This window comes from Ornithorhynchus anatinus, chromosome 3 (assembly GCF_004115215.2).
Source record: "Ornithorhynchus anatinus isolate Pmale09 chromosome 3, mOrnAna1.pri.v4, whole genome shotgun sequence".
In the NCBI taxonomy this organism is placed as follows: Eukaryota; Metazoa; Chordata; class Mammalia; order Monotremata; family Ornithorhynchidae; genus Ornithorhynchus; species Ornithorhynchus anatinus.
The window spans coordinates 50,421,256-50,440,940 of record NC_041730.1 but is presented as its reverse complement, the minus strand read 5'-3'; the positions used below and the strand labels follow the sequence as shown (position 1 = coordinate 50,440,940).

At 52.7% G+C, this 19,685-nt stretch overlaps 1 protein-coding gene across 1 annotated transcript in view; it reads left to right on the top strand.

The window, feature by feature from the left end:
• The window catches only part of DNAI1 (dynein axonemal intermediate chain 1), a 187,565-nt gene extending 168,260 nt beyond the window's left edge, over positions 1–19,305 (top strand). The window contains exon 20 of the mRNA XM_029060226.2: positions 18,832–19,305. Within this exon, the coding sequence (XP_028916059.1) occupies positions 18,832–18,942 (111 nt within the window). The 3' untranslated portion in view covers positions 18,943–19,305. The remainder of the gene's footprint in view (positions 1–18,831) is intronic.
• Positions 19,306–19,685: the final 380 nt, after the last annotated feature.

The following is a 19,685-nucleotide window of genomic DNA, read 5'->3' as shown; positions in this document are numbered from 1 at the left end:
TCCCCCTTCAGTTCTCTACTCCCCTTTCAATCCTCTGTTCCCTCCATCCAGCTCTCTGCTCTCCCCTCCAGCCCTCTGCTCCCCGTTCACTTCTCTGATCCCCCTTCAGTCCTCTTGCTAGAATGTTGGGGACAGTCCAGGTTGGCTCAGCTGTTGGCTGTAAAATGTTATTAGTTTCATTTTTCTTTCCCAAAGGTCAGGCTGCTGTCCCAGGAGCCCAGAACGATGGGAATTAGAGTTGGGAAAGAACCAAAGGGTCTCTCTGGAGTTAGGCGTCAGAGCACCACGCTGGGAAAACCTCCGCTGTTGCCTGAGTGTCAAGTTCAGTGTCTCTGGGATGGATCCCCTATTTCCTCTAGGGAGATCTCCATCACCTGTGCTTAACCTTAGCTGTGGGATGCTGGAAACTAATCAGGGAAGGTGAGTTGGAACTTCAGCGGGGCTTTGAATTTAGGGAGGGCCGCAGGCCCAGAGGATTTGGAGAGAGAGCTCCAAGTCAGAGGAGCAGCGTAAGCGAGGCGATGGGCGTGGGGAGAGTCAAGACCACAGTAGGTTGGCTTGGGAGGAACTCAGAAAGCAAGTAAAGTAGTAGCAGGGAGGAAATGTGAGGTGAACTGGTGGAGCACCTTGAAACTGATGGTGATAAGCTTTTGTTGGACCCAGAGAGATACAGGCAGCCGGCCAGCGGAGGGCTTTGAGCAGGGGAGAGATGTGTGTCGAGCGACACTTTAAGAAAGTGATTCAGGCGGCCGTGTGTAGTACAGACGGACGAAGGGAAATGCTGAAAGCAGGGAGATCAGTGAAGGAGGCTGACGCAATAGTCCAGGCATGATCTGACCAAAGCCTGTTCCAGGGCGGTGAGAAAGGGCGGATGCGAGAGAGGTTGTAGAATACTAGGTAGGTTACGGTAGTAGATTGAATTGGAGAATTGAAGGACCACGAGGAGTCAGTGATGATCAGTCCCTCAGTGGTATTCACGGAGCACTTACCGTGTGCGGAGCATTATACTAAAAGCTTGGGAAAGTACAATATTATAGAATTGGTAGATGCAATCCCTACCCCCGGGGAGCTCACAGACCACAACGTGACAGCCGGGTGGTGGGTTCCTGGGGCGGGGAAGAGGGTGGTGTGGCCAACATGAAAGTTAGGAGAAGAGGGCTTAAGGGAAAAGATGAGCAGTTCCAACATGCACTGTTTTAAGTGTTAATCAGGTTGGACATTCACTCATTTAATCGCCTTTATAGAGCACTTACTGTGTGCAAAGCACAGTCCACGTTCCACATGGGACTCACGGTTTAAGTAGCCGGGAGAACAGGTACTGGATCCCCATTTTAGAATTGAGGAAACTGTGGCACATAGAAGTGAAGTAACTTGCCCAAGATCCCACAGCGGGTAAGTGGTGGAGCTGGGATGAGAACCCAGGTCCTCTGACTCCCAGGCCCAAGCTCTTTCCGTAATGCCAAGCTGCTTTCTTGTCTGTTGCCAAGCCGTTCTCCGCTTCATTCTTAAACTGTGAGTCTCTTGTGGACTAGGGATTGTGTCTATATCTCATCCTTGAGCTTCTTTCCTGCTTTGCCCATATTAATAGATTGTGCAGCAGTAATCACTACTAATCCCAGGTCCAGGGATTTCAGGTTGGATGCGAGATCGGGGTTAGAGAGGGAGATATGGGAGCGACCCACAGCAGTGACGGCAGCTGAAACCAGGTGAGAGGCTGAGCTCCCCAATCACTTGTGGGAGTAAAGAAGGAAGATTTCATCTACATTTTATAGGTGAGGAAACTGAGGCACAGAGAGAAGTCAATCGATCAGTGGTATTTATTCCGCGATTAGAACGTGGAGGCCTACGTGGGACGGGGACTTTGTCCAACCTGATTGAATCGCATCTACCCCGGCACTTAGAACTGAGCTTGACACATAGTAAGTGCTTAACAAATATCATAATTATTGTTATCGTGGAATAATCTGAGCATATTAGTCAACTTCTCAAGCCAGCCAAAAAATGTTTAGTAGATACCGAGCACAGTTGCACTGATGGTGCCAAATTTTTTTGTAAGGTCCAAAAGCATCTTGTAAAGACCTTAATAACGATAATCAGGGATTTATTAAGCATTCGCTAGGTGCCAAGTGCAGTGTTAAATGCTGGAGTAGGTACAAGATAATCAGATCAGACCCAACGCCTGACTCACACTGGGCTCGCAGTCGAAGACGCAGGGAAAGCAGGAATATTCATTCCGTTCTACAGATGAGACAAGGGAGAGGTCAAGAGGCGTAGCCAAGGTCACTCGGCAGCCAGGGGGAGAGGTGGGACTGGAACCAGAGTCTCAACTCTTTCCACTGGGCCACACCTGCCGCCCCTCAAGAATAAGCGATGCCCCAAATCGGAGATTTCTCTTTAGTCTGGAAATTGGCTACTTGTCCAAGGGAAGAGTTAACTTTATAAAATCGGTCCATCCGTGGTATGTATTGAGTGCTTACTATTTGCAAAGCCACTATTTGCAGAGCCCTGTATTCGGGGAAGTACAGAGCCTCGTACAGTGCTCCAGTGCTTAGCACGGTGCCTCAGCGTTTAGTACAAATGGCACATAATGTTAACAAATACCGTCATTATTGTTATTACAAGCACTTGGAGAATCAGTCTGGCCTAGTGGGGAAAGCATGGGTTTGGGAGTCAGAGGAGCTGGGTTCTAATTGCAGTTCTGTCATTTATTTGCTGGTGACCTCGGGCAAGTCACTTAACTTCTCTGTGCCTCAGTTCCCTTCTCTGCAAAATGGGGATTCGATACCTGCTGTCCCCGCTACCTAGACTGTGAGCCCCATGAGGCATCTAATCAACTCGTATCTACCCCAGCACTTACTCTACTCCTCGACAATGGTAAAGCACTTAACAAAAAACAGAGTTATTATTATTACAATACAGTAGAGTTGGCAGATACATTCCCTGCTCACAAGGAATCTTCAGGGGGAGACAGATATCGAAATAAAGTACAAATAGGGGAAATGGAGTATAAGGATATGCGCATAAGTGCTGTGGGGCTGGGGTGTCACAGGGCGTAAGGGGTACACAGTCAAGTTTATAGGCGAGAGGGAGATGGGGGAGGGGAGATGAGCATTTTATTCAGGGAAGGCCAAATTCAGGGATTTGGAGATGGGAAGAGTGGTGGACTGTCGGAAACGAAGGGTGTTCCGGACCCGCGTTAAGACGTGGGCGGGGAGTTGGTGGCAATTTCTTCAATCAATCAATCCTATTTACTGAGTGTTTACTGTGTGCAGGACACCATACTGAGCGCTCGAGAGAGTACGACAGAATTGGTAGATATGTTCCTGGCCCACGCTCTATTCCGCCCCTAATGCCAGTCTATCCACCCCAGGGCTTAGTACAGTGCCTGGCACATAGTAAGCACTTAACAAATACCATAATTATTATTATTATTATTATCATCCCAGTAGGGCAGGGTTTATCACATTCAGTATTCTACAGCAGCTAGCCAGGACAACTCAGGCTGAGATCTTGTCAGCAGTGGAAAGCAGTGAGAGTCTACAATCTCTTCAGCAGTCAGCTCACTCTTCTCTCCCTCTTTCTCCCCTTTCTTCTCGAAGTCGATAGTGTCTTTGATATTCTGTGGCTTCTCCTTTGTTTTCCATATATTGAGCAAAGGCCTACCCAGGCAGCTGAGCGAAACATTAATGATGGTATTTGTTAAACGCTTACTACGTGCCAAGCACTGTTCTAAGCACTGGATGTCCGTGCCTGTCCACCTCAACGGGTCAATCATCAGGTGATAATAATAATGGTATTTGTTAAGCACTTATTAGGCCCCAAGCACCATACTCAATTCTGGAGTAGATACAAAATCATCGGGGCCTACTGGATAGCCACTATGGGCTACCTGGGCACTCCGGGCCTGGGAGTCAGAGGTTTATGAGTTCTCTGCCACTTGTCTGCTGCGTGACCTTGGGCTAGTCACTTCACTTCTCTGTGCCTCGGTTAACTCACCTGTAAAGTGAGGAATAAGACTGTGAGCCCCATGTGGGGCAGGGACTCTGTCCAACCCGATTTGCTTGTATGTACCCCAGTGTTTAGTAAAGTGCCTGGCGTGTAGTAAGCACTAAACAAATGACATTTTATTGGGTAGATCATGGGCCTGGGAGTCAGAAGGTCATGGTCTCTAATCCCAACTCTGCCACTTGTCTGCTGTGTGACTTTGGGAAAGTCACTTCACTTCTCTGAGCCTCAGTTATCTCATCTGTAAAATGGGGATTGAGACCGTGAGCCCCATCTGGGATAGGGGCTGTGTCCAACCTGATTTGCTTGTATCCACCCCAGTGCTTAGTACAGTGCCTGGCACATAGGAAGCACTTAACAAATACCACAGTTGTTATTAGATCCCACACGGGGCTAACAGTCCAAGTAGCAGGGAGAACAGGTTTTGAATCTCCTTTCTACAGAGGAGGTCGCTGAGGCACAGAGAAGCTAAGTGACTTGCCCAAGGTCACCCAGCAGACAAGTGGCAGAGCCAGGATTAGAACCAGGTGCTCCGGTTTCCCAAGCCCGGACTCTATCCACTGGGCAACTCTGCTTCTCCCTGCTTCTCCAGCTGCAAGGCGGCTAGAAAAATAAACACAGATATGTGAGGAGATACATGGGGGCTAAATGGTCCAAGAGGTTGCCAGGATGGAGAGAGGGAAGAATTCATGACTTTTAAGGAGGAATTCCAAGGAGTTTGGCAGAGATGAGTGGAGAAGGGGTTCCTGGAAGTGGAAATACTGGGGACAGTGGGTTGGAGAGGTGAGAGCTGACTGAAAGCTGAGTGTATGGAAGAGGCAGGGGACTCTGGGGCAGCGTGATTATTCGAGTTCCTCTTGTTCTTCTGGAAATTCCCTTCTTTCCTTCATCACCCCACCCCGTTCTTGGAGAGAGGCTCCTGGTCTGTGGGAGTCTTCGATCCTCTCCGGGTCGGTAACCCCAACCCCTGCCTTTTTCAGAAGCCAAGTGGCACAGCTGAGACGGAACTCCTCGGAAAGGTTCAGAAAGCTCATCAGTCTCCCCGTCTCCCTTGCCCTCCCCACCCTGGGCGATTTGCGGACTATGAGCTCATTCCAGGTCGGGACCAAAGCGCTCCGTTCTCCCTGCCGCCCCATCTGTGCCATCAGTTTCATCCGCCTCATTGATCCCGGATTAGTTGTTTCTTGTCTCTCCCGGGCTGGGCTGGCAGCCCCTCCTGCCTGTCCTCCAGCTGGCGGAAGTGTGAGGAGAGCGAGGGACACTGCAGGGGGGTAGCCGGGGCCTTCTGCTGCCTCTCAACCCCATGCCCGACACACACCTACTCACTGGTTCCGCCACCGCCCCCACCGTGGTCCTGCCTGGGTGGGGAACGCAGAGCCGAACCTCTGACGAATCCCGGGCCTAAAGCCCAGAGTCTAGGGCAGCATCCCAGCCAGACTCCTGCGATCAGACCCAGGCTGCCCGGATCCTGGAGACCGGAAAGGATCCCCAGCAGGAAAGCAGGGAGTGGAGAAATGAAGGTGCCATCCTCTCATGGGGGAAGCCGGAGGATCTCTTGAGGGCCATGTGATGGGGGAGGGCCAGGTGCCACCCAGGACATTCTCCCTAGCACGCCCCCATGCCAGGCCAGGCCCGGCTCAGCCCCGGCAGAGCCCTGCAGGGCGGGCCCGGGACAGTGCCAGCTCTGGACCTAAGGGACCTGAATCCGGGGTAGACGGAGCTCGGAACAGACCTCACCGCAACTTCCTCCTGCCCAGAGGGCTGCCGTGTGAACCTATGAGCAACTAGGGGGCACCTAGGCAGGAGGGCAGAGCTGCCCAGATCACCTTCGCTAAGCTGAGCCGGTGCCAGCCGCAGGAAATTTCCGGGAAAACAAACGGCAAGTTTGGGGTCTAGGCTGACTGAATCCCACAGAGCCGGGTTTCAGTGAGCATCCCTTTTGGACCGCTTAGTATAAGCGCTTAGTACAGTGCTCTGCACGCAGTAAGCACTCAATAAATACCATTGATGACAATGACGAGCTCTCTGCCGCTTTCTGCACGGGGAGAGAACACCCAGGTGGAAATTAGACAGGGCTCCTGCCTCTCTGTTTGTTGTCCCGCAATGCCAAGAGAGAAGGAAGACACCTCCTTGCTCCCTAAGGTGCCAGAGCAGGTGACCTGAGGATCAGCTAAGATTCCATCAAAGGGATCTGGTCTAGATCTTACCTGGATCTTAGATGCTTTGCTCTGTGAACCAGAATTAGTAGAAAGAGCTGCGTTTAGGCCTGTTAACTCCTAAATGCGTGTTTAATTCTGTTTACCTAATTCCTTAATCCACCCTCTAGTGCTTGCTAAATACTTTTATTCCTTTTAAAAGCAAACCCTAGGGGCACACAGTACTCAAGGATCCCATGGCTGCGGTTTTCAGACTTCAAAAAATGGCTCCTCAGAGGAAGCCCCTTAAACCTCAGCCTTAAAGGGGCCATGCTTAACTGATTGCAAGCTGCTCCCTGAACGCTTGGAGAATTGCTCGTGTCCCTTTGCACGGGATGGGATGGTGCTGGTGGCCGGAAGTGAGAGGGATGATATCAGGGTTCCTAAATGGGGAAGAGTTCAAACAGCCAAGAGGGAGGTTGAGGAATCCTGCTTCACAGAACCTTCGTTCGTTCATTCAATCATATTAACTGAGCACTTGCTGTGTGCAGAGCACAGTACTGAGCTCTTGGGAGACAACAGACAGACACATTCCTTACCCCCAATAAGCTTACAGTCCAGAGGGGGAGACAGACATTAATATAAATGAATTACAGATACATACATAAGTGCTGTGTGGCTGGGAGGGGAGATGAAGGAAGGGAGCTAGTTAGGGTGACACAGAAGGAAGTGTGAGAAGAGGAAAGGAGGGTTTAGTCAGGGAAGGCCTCTTGGTGGAGATGTGTCTTCGATAAGCTTTTGGAAATGGGGAGAGTGATTGTCAGTCAGATATGAGGAGGGAGGGTGCTCCAGGCCGAAGGCGGGACATGGGCAAAAGGTCGGCGGCGAGGTAGGTGAGAGCGAGGTAAAGTGAGAAGGTTGGTACTAGAGGAACCAGGTGTGTGAACTGGGTTGTAGTAGGAGAGTAGCGAGGTGAGGTAGGAGGGGGCAAGGGGATTGAATGTTTTAAAGCCAAAAGTGAGGAGTTTCTGTGGGATGCGGAGGTGGATGGGGCAGCCACTGGAGTTTCTTGGGCAGTGGGGAAACGTGTCCCGAACAACAGAAAAGTGATCCTTGGCAGAACTTTGACAACTTGGGTCTGGACAGGAGAGCAGGCCTGGTCCACCACACACCTCCACACCGGTACAGAGCCCGATGGCCTGCTTTTGCCATCCTCCGCCTGAATCTGTCCCCAAGTGGCCTTACTGATTCGGTTTTCTACTTCTTTGCCCATCACTTTGTCCACTGGGGAAGTAGCATGGTGTAGAGGATAGAGCACGGGCCTGGAAGTCAGAAGGTCTTGGGTTCTGATCCCTGCTCCCCCACTTGTCTGCTGTGTGACCCTGGGCAAGTCACTTCACTTCTCTGTTCCTCAGTTCCCTCATCTGTACAATGGGGATTAGGTCTTTGAGCCCCATGTGGGACAACCGGATTACCTTGTATCTACCCCAGTGCTTAGAACAGTGCTTGGCGCGTAGTAAGCACTTAACAAATACCATTATCATCATAGTTATTATTATCATCATGTCCTACGTCTTCTTCGGGATTATTGGCAATTCAGAGTGCGGTGGTCTTGACTCTAGAAATAACAGGGCTCATAATCATCTGCATTGTCAAGCAATCATTGGTATTTATTGAGCGCTTACTGTGTGTACAACACTATACTAATTGCTAGAGATGTACCTCTAGACTGTAAGCTTGTTATGGGCAGGGAAAGGGGTCTACCAATTCTGTTATATTGTATTCTCCCAAGTACTTAGTACAGTGCTCTGCACACAGTAAATGCTCAATAAATGTGATTGACTGACTGGGAGAGTCCAATACAGTAGAGTTGATAGAGACGATCCCTGACCAGGCTCTAGATATTGGGCTTCCCCTTCATGTGCTCTTTGTTGCCTTTTCTGGGACATGAGGCTGGTTCTCTAGAAGGACTGGAGGGGTCTCTGAGCCCCACGAAAGACCCTCCAGGACGGGAGAGTCCCCCACCTCCAACAGAACATCGAGGAAGGACACATTAGTCCTGACTGCTTGGGCCCAGTGGCAAGTATGAGCAGAGGAAGATAGAATCCCTGACAGCCTGCCTCTCACCCCCCCTGCCCCATCTCCCGGGCCCTGGAAACCCCAGAAAAGGGGCCCGATGGGGCTCCAAAAGCTTTAGCTGGGTTCCCCAAAGTCTAGGGCAGGAGTCAAGAGGCTCATTGGAGATCCCCCGATCACCTGAGACCCTTCCCCATGGCCTGGGTCCCAGACCATAACTTGGGGGGTCCCACAGGGCCTGGCTGGAAGAAACGCCGATTCTCCCCCCCACCCCTTACCCCACCAGCCCCATACAGGACATGGACTGTGTCCAACCTGACTATCTAGTATCTACCCCAGGCTTTAGGACAATGCTACTTAGTAAGCACTTACCAAATCCCACAATTATTATTATTATTATCATAATAAGAAATGCAGCCTGCAGATTCCCTCATTTCAGTCAGAGGCCCAGACTCAGGGGCCCACCCTTATCCTCTCCTGCGGGATTTCCTGCTTGGAAAAGCTTCTGACAAGTGATGAGATACTCAACCGATGAGTCTGAGGCTGCAGACCACGGGCTATTCTTGAGTGACCTGTCCAGCCCCCTCGCCCCCTGCCACCCCCAGCACAGAGCCCCCAGAGAGATTCAGTAGTCAGCAAGCCCCGGAACCCCAGCTGGCTCAGGGAGGGAAACGAATCCCACGACACGCGCTCTCCCTCCAGGCCCCTGCTGATGAAATGATTCACGATCAAACAGATGAAAAGACTAATCCCGCCCAGCTCAGAGCTGACCAGCTGGTGGGCAGGATCCTCGAGGCTGCCAAATCCACCCCACCCCTTTTAGTGACCTCCCAGCCTAGGAGCCCAGCCAGTAGCCCTCCAGCCTGGGCAGTCCCCGGAGTGGCTGGGCCCCTAATCGCACCTGGGCCCCGAGGGCAGAGGGGACAGATCTGCCCCAGATGAGGGAGGAAAAACACCTCACCTCCGTTTACCCAGCTTGAGCCGGAAGTCATAGTCACCATCGTAAGAATCGAGGCCTCAGGCGGTGCCATTACTGAGTCAGATCCACCGACCCCCCCAGCTCAGAATTCTACCTCCAACGGTGACAACAGGAATCTGTAAGGGACCATGTCAGAGTTCCCCTCTTCTATCTGTATCTTCCTCATCCTCCTCCTTTCGGTCCAGCAACCCACTGTGGGCTGCTTATCCATCAACGGGCCTGAATCCCTGCTGATATTTTTCCCCTGTAGAGGTCCCTGTGGGAACAGAAGAATCACCAAGTTCCAGGGTGATAGTAATTATGGTATTTGTGAAGGGCTTACTATGTGCCAAGCGCTGTTCTAAGTGCTGGGGTGGATACGAGGTAATCCGGTTGTCACATGGGGCTCACAGTCTTAGTCCCCGTTTTACAGATGAGGTAACTGAGGCACAGAGATGTTAAGAGTCTTGGGCAAGGTCATACAGCAAGTGGCGGAGCCGGGCTTAGAATCCATATGCTCTGACTCCCAAGCCCTTGCTTTTTCCACTAAGCCACTCGGCACTTATGTGCCAAGCACTGTGCTAAGCCCTAGGGTAGATACAAGACGATCAGGATGGACACAGTCCATGTCCCACATGAGGTTCACAGTCCATGTAGTAGGGAGAACAGGTATTGAATCCCCATTTTATGGATGAGAGAACTGAGGCACAAAGAAGTGAAGTGATTTGCCCAAAAGGTCACCCAGTAGATAAGTGACAGAGACAGGGTTAGAACCCAGGTCTTCTGGCTCCCAGGTCTGGGTTCTTTCCCACTAGGCCACGCTGCTTCCCACTATGAGCTTGGCTGTGACACTGTCAAGTTGCTCCTGGTGAGGGGAGGAAAGAGGGATCCTGCCAGTGTAGAAACACCCTGGGACCAATGAAGCTCCTGAAGGTGTCTGAGTCCGCCCCTCTTCCGAGGGAGAGCCTCAGCATAGATCTGGCTTCCTTTGAGCAATATCACTGATTCCACTGATCGGTTGATAGATTCCTTCCCTTTCCACTCTCCCCCAAGGACACTTGGGCCTACTCAACGTCTCCTACTTCTATCGCGTGTTGCCGAGGATCTAGTCAAGTTTTCTGCCCATAGTAGGCTCAGTCAATGCTGGGCATAGTGATGAAACTGATGATGATGTTGAGGATGATGAGGAGGAGGAGGTGGATGAAGTCTCCCAGCCTGGGGCACAGAAAGAAAACAGTCCCCCCTCCTGGAGAACTCCACCCAGCTCTCCCAAAGCATCCGATCTCAGGGCAGCGGGGAAATTCGCACGCGGGTGAGCTGACCATGGGGACGGGGGAGGCGGCGTTGGCAGGTCAGGAGCTGGAGAAGCCCCAGCTGCCTCATTCCAGCAGCCCGGAGATAGGCGAGTCGCTCATTTCTCTGGGTCTGCCGTCCTCTCCCTCGCTGCCCCAGGGAGCCGCCTGCTCTTTTGCCAGCCTGGTCGTTGACCTTTCATTATCTTGATCCCTGCCAAAGTCCCAGCCAAGGTTGCTGCTGGAGTGACCAGGCAGTCAGCAAAGCGAATTGAATTTCCTTTCCAAGCACCTGGAGTGTGGGACTCTCTTGCATGAGCAGCGAGCAGCTGGGGCCAGTAGGATGGAGGCTGGCAGATGGAGCCCAGAGGGACACCTCAGCTAGCGTGGGAGGGGGCTGGAGAAGAGAAGGAGGGAGAGGGGGTGTCTCAAAGAGAGACACTGGCCACGGCACCCTAGTTTCCAAAGCGGAAAGCCCAACTTGTTACACAACTACTCTTGCTGTCTAGGTCAATGGGTCAATGGCCTTTTGTCTCCGCTGGGACAAAAGTGAGCTGTAAGCCCACTGTGGGGAGGGAATGTGTGTATTCATTTTTACGTTGCATAGTGCTCCGCACACAGTAAGCACTCAGTAAATACAATTGATTGACTGCGTTATATATATCTACCTGCTTCAGACCATGCCCTGTGATTTATTTCAATTTGTTCCTGAACTGTACTTCCAAGGACTTACTACAGTGCTCTGCACCCAGAAAACACTCCATAAATGCGATTGAGTGAATGAATAATAGTCACGGTCCACCCTCTGTTAGTTATCCTCTCTGTGGACTAGCCACCTCAGCTTTCTACAAATGTCTCTTCCCTCCAATTTTCCCCCATCCTAATAATAATAATAATAATAATGTTGGTATTCGTTATTAATAATAATAATAATAGTGATATTTGGGTATTTGCTAAGCACTTACTATGCGCTTACTACTAATAATAATAATAATGTTGGTATTTGTTAAGCGATTACTATGGGCAGAGCACTGCTCTAAGCGCTGGGGTAGATACAGGGTCATCAGGTGGTCCCACGTGAGGCTCACAGTTAATCCCCATTTTACAGATGAGGTAACTGAGGCACGGAGAAGTTAAAAGACTTGCCCACAGTCACACAGCTGACAAGTGGCAGAGCTGGGATTCGAACCCATGATCTCTGACTCCCAAGCCTGGGCCCTTTCCCCTGAGCCACGCTGCTTCTCTGAACTAAGAACTCTGCTAAGTGCAGGGGTAGATACAAGATAATCAGATCAGACACAGTCCACTGGTGATAATGATGATGATGATGGTAGTGATGATGATGATGATTCCATAGCATATAATAATAATTTTCATACTTGTTAAGCATTTGCAGGGATGAGTACTGAACTAGGCACTGAGGCAGATACAAAATCATCAGGTCGGATACAGTATCTGTCTCACGTGGGGCTCAGAGTCTGAGTAGGAGGGAGAACAGATATTGGATTCCCATTTTACAGATGAGGGAATTGGGGTACAGAGAAGTTAAGGGACCGGCCCAAGATCAAACAGCATGCAAGTGGAAGAGGCAGGACGAGAACCCAGTTCCTCTGACTTCCAGGTCCGGGCTCTTTCCACTAGGCCATGCAGTGAAGTGCAAATGGGAGGAAGAAGGAAAAGGAGATATGTACACGAGTTAGCTCTTCAGAAGTAGGGAATGAAACATACATCTATCACTGCTATGGGAAGTTGTAAGCTCTGAAACGCTTAGGAGGTCCAGGAGACAGAAATTAGAAGATGTAAGGTGGGGAGATAAGAGAGTAATCAGGGAAGGCCTTCTGGAGGAGATGAAGTCTCTGAAGGGCCTTGATGATGGGGAGAGCGTAGTGGTCCGACAGATGTGAAGCGGGATGAAGTTCCAGGCAAATAGGAAGGTGTGAGCAAGAGGCCGGTGGCGAGAGGGATAAGAAAAAGGCCGAGTGAATAGTTAGGCTTGAGAGGAACAAAGCGTGCAAGTTGGGCTGTCGTAGGGAAAAAGGATTTTAGGACCAGAGCGGTGTGTGTGTTTGTATTCTTTAACCATTTGCTCTCTCCCTTCAGACAGGAAGGGAAGAAATATGGGTGCAAGGGTTTTTAGACGGTGAGAAGGGATGGGATCAGAGGCACAGTGGAGCGGGAAGATTTTGAAAACAGTAAGAGATCTCCTCTTGAGCGATGGCCAAGAAGGATGAGAGAGTGGATGTCGGGGTGGGAGGGATTTGGGAAGGTTAAGGGGAGACTTTGGGTTTGATTCAAAAAAGCAGTTGACGACATCAAGGACGGCGTTGGGAGGGAGCAACTGAGGGTTTCAGGAGGGTGTTAGAGAACTGAATTAATCGGTGGGAGCAGTGAGCATGGCAGTCAATGAGGGAGAAGTAATCAATCAATCAGTGATATTTATTGAGCACACTTACTGTGTGCAGAGGGAGCCTACAAAAGAGTTGGTAGACATATCCCCTCATCACAGTGAGCTTACAGTCTAGAGGGGGAGACAGACATTAATATAAGTAAGTTACCCATTTGTACGTAAGTGTCGTGGGGCTGAGGAAGTGGCGTATACCATGTGCCCGGTGGGTGCGGATCCAAACGCACAGATGACGCGGAAGGTTGAGGTATTTGGGGAAAAGAGGGCTTAATTGGAGTGATAATAATACTAATCATAATAGTGATATCCGTTAAGCTCTTACTATGTGTTAGGCAGTGTAATACGCTCTGGGTTAGGTACAGGATAAGCAGGTCCCACGTGTCTAAATAGGACAGGGAAACATCCTGCTGCCTTGCTCCCCTCCGTGCCCACCTTTCTCCCCCAGGGTCAACTTGCCAGGAGCTGGGAGGCCACTTGCCCAGGGGTGAGCTCATTTCCCACGGGACTACAGATAAGGCAGAATTTAGTAGGTAGCCTACTGTGTCCAGGGCCCGGGCCCGACGGAAGACCACACCCCTGTTTCCAAGCCAGAACCACCCGGCAGAAAGAAGACCACCCGCCCCCGATCACCCCTGCCTAAGGCCTTCAGAGAGAGGCCATCCCTTGTGCTGGACGGTCAGCCCCAGTGCCTGACCCCTTGCCTGGAGATACCACCCCCCCCTCAATCCCAGCTGGGCTCACCTCCTCCAGGAAGCCTTCCCAGACTGTTCAGCTCCCCCCCCCCCCCCATCTCCCCAACTCACTCCCTTTGCTCTACCCTCCTTCCCCGCCCCCCAGCCCTTGCGTGCATATGTACACATCTATAATTCTATTTATTCATATTAATGCCTGGTTACTTGTTTTGATGTGTGTACATCTATAATTCTATTTATACTGATGCTATTGATGCCTGTTTACTTGTTTTGATGTCTGTCTCCCCCCTTCTAGACCGTGAGGCCGTGGTGGGCAGGGATTGTCTCTTGGTTGCTGAACTGTACTTTCAAAGTGCTTAATACAGTGCTCTGCACACAGTAAGCGCTCAATAAATACGATAGAATGAATGAATCTCAGGGTCCCTCCCACTCTTCGATTCCAGGCCCACTTGCCCCTACCCGTTTGAAGGGCTTCCCCTCTGTGCAGAGCCCACAGTGAGCAGGGATAATGCCTCTTCCAATGATGAACAATAAAACATATCTTTCAGCTAGTCTGCCGGCCAGTCAGTTTGACCCTTAGTCAGCCCCCAAACGGCAGTCTGTCTGTCAGTCTGTCCATCGTGAATGAATGCCTCAGCGAGCCAGCTCTGCGATGGGCAGAGGTGGACCCCGACCCTGGAGTGCCCAGCCCCGGAGGCAGATTTTTGGCCCCTGAGTCCACCAGTCCCTCCCAGGGTCCGGGAAATTACGTGGGAAGCCGTTGCCGGGAAGCGGCGTGGCTTACCGGAAAAAGCATAGGCCTGGGAGTCGGGGGACCGGGGTCATAATTCTGCCTCTGCCGCTTGCCTGCTGTATGACCTACAGCAACTCACTTAACTGCTTGGAAGCCTCAGTTTCCTCATCTGTAAAATGGGGTTACGACACACGTCCTCCTTCCTGCTCAGACTGTGAGCCTCGTGTGGGACAGGGACTGTGTCCCACCTTATTATCTCGTATCCTCTCCGGTGCTTGGCACTGAGTAAGTTCTTAACAAGCACTGCAATTATTATCAAAAATATTCTTCTTCAGCCCACCGAGGACCCTGACCATCCCCCACTTGCTTGGCCCTCAACTCGGACAACAGGAAGGCTTCTCTGACTGATCATCTCCTAAAATCAGCCTTGGAAGAAATCCCTGGCCATTTTCTTTCAGCCGAAGGCTGGGCATCGTTGATAGGCGTGTTGGATAAGGGCCACTCAGTGCCCCGATGAGACTTTGACTCGAGGAAAGCCTTTTCCCCCGGGAGCCCGGGGCTCATAAGCAACGAGCCAATCAATCAATGCTATTTATGGAGCACTTACTGTGTGCAGAGCACTGTACTACGTGCTTGGAAGAGTACAGCGATCAATCAATTCAGTGGTACTTATTGAGGACTTACTCTATGAAATGCACCGTACTAAGCATTTGTGAGAGTAGAGTAAGAAGAGACAATCCCTGACCTCAGGGAGCTTACAATCTAGCAGGGTCTGAGATTAAAATAAATATAACAACATTCTTGGGTCGGAGGAGGATGATGATGATGATGACGGTATTTGTTAAGCACTAACTATGTGCCAGGCACTGTACCAAGCGCTGGGGTGAATACAAGCAGATCGGGTGGAGGCGCAGTCCCTGTCCCACGTGGGGCTCCCAGTCTTAATCCCCATTTTACAGATGAGGTAACTGAGGCCCAGAGAAGTGAAGTGTCTTGCCCAAGGTTACACAGCAGGCACGTGGCGTAGCGGGATTAGAACCCATGACAGCATTGCGTAGTGGATAGAGCGCGGGACTGGGAGTCAGAAGGTCATGGGTTCGAATCCGCCACTTGTCTGCTGTGTGACCTTGGGCAAGTTACCTCACTGGGCCTCAGTTACCTCATCTGTAAAATGGGGCTTGAGACTGTGACCCCCCACATGGGACGGGTACTGTGTCCAGCCTGATTGGCTTGTTTCCATCACAGTGCTTAGTACAGTGCCTGGCACGTAGTAAGAGCTTAACAAGTACCATTATTATTATCATTATTATTCTGACTCCCAGGCCCAGGCTCTATCCACTACGCCATACTGCTTGTCCCTAAGGAGCTTGGTTGCCTTTCTGTGCCTCTTCTACAGCTTAACATGGTCCTAATAATGCAGCCCCATTTCCGGGGCCATTACGTATCCAGCGGCCCGTCCGGACCGGTATTTTACCTCTGACGCTAACGACAGGCTGTAGGAGGAAACCTTTTTATCATCGCCCTCCTTGACATGCCAAACTCCCTAACTTTGCCTCTACTTCTCCAGCTTTCCCTGTGGTATCCCATTACGGATGGGCTTATTCCCGAATTTTCTCAAATCCCTTATGCTCTCGCCTAAAAAGCAGTGACCAGAACTGCACAGTCTATACCAGATGCAGGCGCACCTGCTGTTTTTACATCGCGGCAGCGATACTATGCCTTTTGTTTGGTTTTCAATGAAACTTCCTGATGATGCCCGGCATTTGTTTGGCCTTCTGGGCTGTCTCACGGAGTAGAGCGTTTTTTAAACGAGCTGTTGACAAAAAAAAATCCAAGTTTCTTTTCCGAGTTGTGAGGATGATGATGATGGCATTCGTTAAGCACGTACTATGTGTCGAGTACTGTTCTAAGCGAAACAAGCTCATCGGGGTGGATGCGGTCCCTGTCCCCCATGGGGCTCGCAGTCTCAATCCCCATTTTATGGATGAGGAAACTGAGGCACGGGGAAATTAAGTGGCTTGCCCGAGGTCGCTCAGCGGACAAGTGGCGGAGCAGGGATTAGAACCTAGGTCTTTCTGGCTCCCAGGCCCCGGCTCTACCCACTAGACCATGCTGCTTCCCTGGTGTGACTGATAATTGAGTTGTGAGTGTGCAGGGTAGATACAAGATAATCAGGTTGGACGCGTTCCCTGTCCCACACGAGGCTCGCCGTCTAAATAGGACAGAGAACAGATATTGATTTCCCCATTTTACAGAGAAGGAAACGGAGGCTCAGAGCAGTCAGGCGACTTGCTCTAGGTCATACAGCTCACAAGTGGCAGAGTGGAGTTGGGACGGGGCAAGGATAGGCACAGGGCCAGGGCCAGATCCTCAAATCCCCCAAGGGCGATCACAGGCGGTCATCTGGTCTTCACCCCGCCTGCAGGCGGGAACACGCCCAGGCCAAGAGTATCCCAAGCCCTGGGATCAGGGCAAAAGTCAGTCCCCACTGACGGACTGACGGCGGCTTCCTCCCTAGGGTGTTGACCGCTGGACAGCCCAGCGGCACCTCCTGCTCTCCCCTAAGCTTGGCCAAGCTTGTTCGAGGCCTCGGGCCGGGCTTGGGTCCCCTCCGGGTTCTTCGGCAACTTCCCCTTCCTTCTGCTACCGCTGCCCACAGGGCTCCTTCTCCAGCACGCGCATCGCTTCCGTTCGATCGCATTTACTCAATCGTATTTATTGAGCGCTCACTGTGTGCCGCGGAGACTACAGCTGGGCCTCCGGCCTCCTCGCCGGCATTCCCGGCTTCCTCCCCCACGTGCCCCGAGAGCTGGTGGCCTGGCAGGAGCCCAAACGTGAGCTGAGGGAGGGGCTGCTGTCTCTGCCCCGGCCCCGGCCGCCAAGCTCCCCGTGCTCCCGGATAATTACGGGCTCCCGGTGGCACGCGGGCGGGGGAGAGGAGATATGCCCTTCCTGTCCGAAGCGTGCCCAAGCCCGCATCGGGCGTGGGTCTGGGAGCAGGCTGAGCTCCGAGCGGGTGGCGGCTGCGTCCCCTCAGCCTCCACTGGAGACGGTCCCGGAAAGGCCCCTTTCCTCCCTCCCTGCCCAGAGGTTCAGCTCCACCCCCTCCCACGCACCCGGAACAACGCACGGAAAGGCGCTAGCGACCGTCTGTGCTGGAGTCCCGCCAGCTGTCCCATTCCTGTCAGCCTCCGGGCTTGGCCTGGGCCTGAGCCTTCTGACCCAGTGTTGGCCTAGGGGAAGCCGCCGCTCTCTGGAGTGCTCTCCGGGGACATTCACTCTGGTCCCTCAAAAGGTGCCACGGGGTAGCAGGGAGCTGGCTGGAGTGGACCAGTCGCGTGCGGGACGGACACTAGGAGCTCCTTCACAAATGCTGACTCCTTGCCTGACAGATCACTCTGCCCCCCACTCTCCAACCCCCTCCCCCCCCCAGAGAGGGGAGATTTGCATTTCCTGGACTAGCCCCGTCAGAAATCTCAGTCACCAGAGGGAGGGAGGGATTCTATTGAAAACAGAGGGATTCTATGGAAAACAAACGCCTCCCGCTTTACCTGGTCCTCTTCTGGAATGGCCCTGTCATAAGGGAGACAGGAAGTCCATTTGCCAGAGGCCTCCTGGAGCCCCGGCCTGATCTTCCTGGGCCCGGACTCACGGCCGAGGCTTGCCCGTGGAGTGGAGCCAGGCCTGCTGCCAGGGCTTTAGGGATCCTTTCACAGGCTACACCTATTCAAATTCACTCTTGCCCCCAGCACCAACACCAGCCACTGAAGAGGGATCTTGCCAGAGATTTACATGAGCTGCTTCCCCGTGAGGCCAAGCCTCACCATCATTTTTCCCTCCACCAAATCCCTCCAAACAGGGAAACCCAGGGCCCTCCCAGGACTATAGAGATTGGGCACATAGGCTTATGATCATCATCGTCGTCATCATCATGGTACTTGTCAAGCACTTACTGTGTGCCAAGCGCTGTTCTAAGCACCGGGGTAGAGACACGTTGATCGGGTTGGACGCAGTCCCTGTCCCACGTGGGGCTCACAATCTCAATCCCCATTTTACAGACGAGGTGATTGAGGCACAGAGAGGTTAAGTGCTTACCAGCATCACACGGCGGACATGTAGCAGAGCTGGGATCAGAACCCCCGTCCTTCTGTTTCCCAGTCCCGTGCCGCATCCACTAAGCCGGGCTGCTTCTCAAGCTTGCCGCGGGGCCGTAGCTAGAGGCGTCGGGGTGGGACGGGGACCTTCCTGGGAAGTTGTGAGGTGAGCCCCGGGCAAGAGTCGGGGGAAGGACGTAGGGGGAAGGGCCACGCCTACCCGCAGAAAGACTGACCCCTTCCAACGAGAGGAATCTGCAAACGGTGGCAGAGGCTGACCCGGCCCCCTCTGCGGCCTGCTTCGTTTTCCTCCAACGCCGAGACACCTCTTCTCTCGGAACCGGCTGCTGAGCTGGGCCGGGAGGGGACTTGGCCTGAGCTTCCCCCCGGCTTACCCCGGGGCTCCCCCATCCTCACATCGGGTCCTTGTGTCTTCGTCTAGGAGAAGAAAGGGCAGGAGTTGCAGAGAGGGCCCGCGGTGGAGATCACCAAGCTGGACAAACTGCTGAACCTGGTGAGGGAGCCAGAGCCGGCGCCCAGACCCCAGCCCTGAGCCTCAGCCCTCGGCGCGGGCCCGGCGGCAGGCTCCTCCGGCGCTGACGGACAGAAGCTGCCCGGCTGCTCAGCTCACGGGGCCTCAGTGAAGGAGGGGCCCTGCCTGCCCGGGCCCAGAGCCACCGTGACTGTCGGAGGCGAACGGGGGTTGGAAACAGAGCCTGGGAAACGAGAGAGGCACAAGGGCAGCCTCTCTGCCAGTAACGGCCCCAACTTCGGCACCCCCCCCCCCGGCCCTCCCTCCCCAGCACACACACACACACACACACACTGTCTGGGACCCCCTCCTCACAGATTTCTAACCGGATTCACACCTAGGCTGAGGACGAGGGTGTTGGAAATAAACGCGGTTTGTCTGAGACTCCGAGTCTGGTCTGTTTCTGACGTTTGCTGGGTTCCGGGCCTGGCACAAACCTAGCTGAGGGGAAACGTCGTTGATCCCCATGGTCCGGGGACCTAAAAAACCCATCTCCTCCGGCCAACACGGCCTGAACCCTCTGCGGGGCTGCAGGGAGACGGTGTGGAGAACGGGGCTTGGCTCTACCCTCCTCAGCTGCTGGAAGCCCCCACAACCACTCTGCGCCCCTTGTTGCCGCTAGACAATCTACCGGCCTCCTCCTCCTCAATCCATCGTTTGTATTTACTGAGCACCAAACAGAGCACAGTGCCTCCAAATTGGCCCAGCCCAGGCCCCCAATTCTCTGTGGGCACTCCTGTGCCCCACCTGAGCGCAGGCCTTTT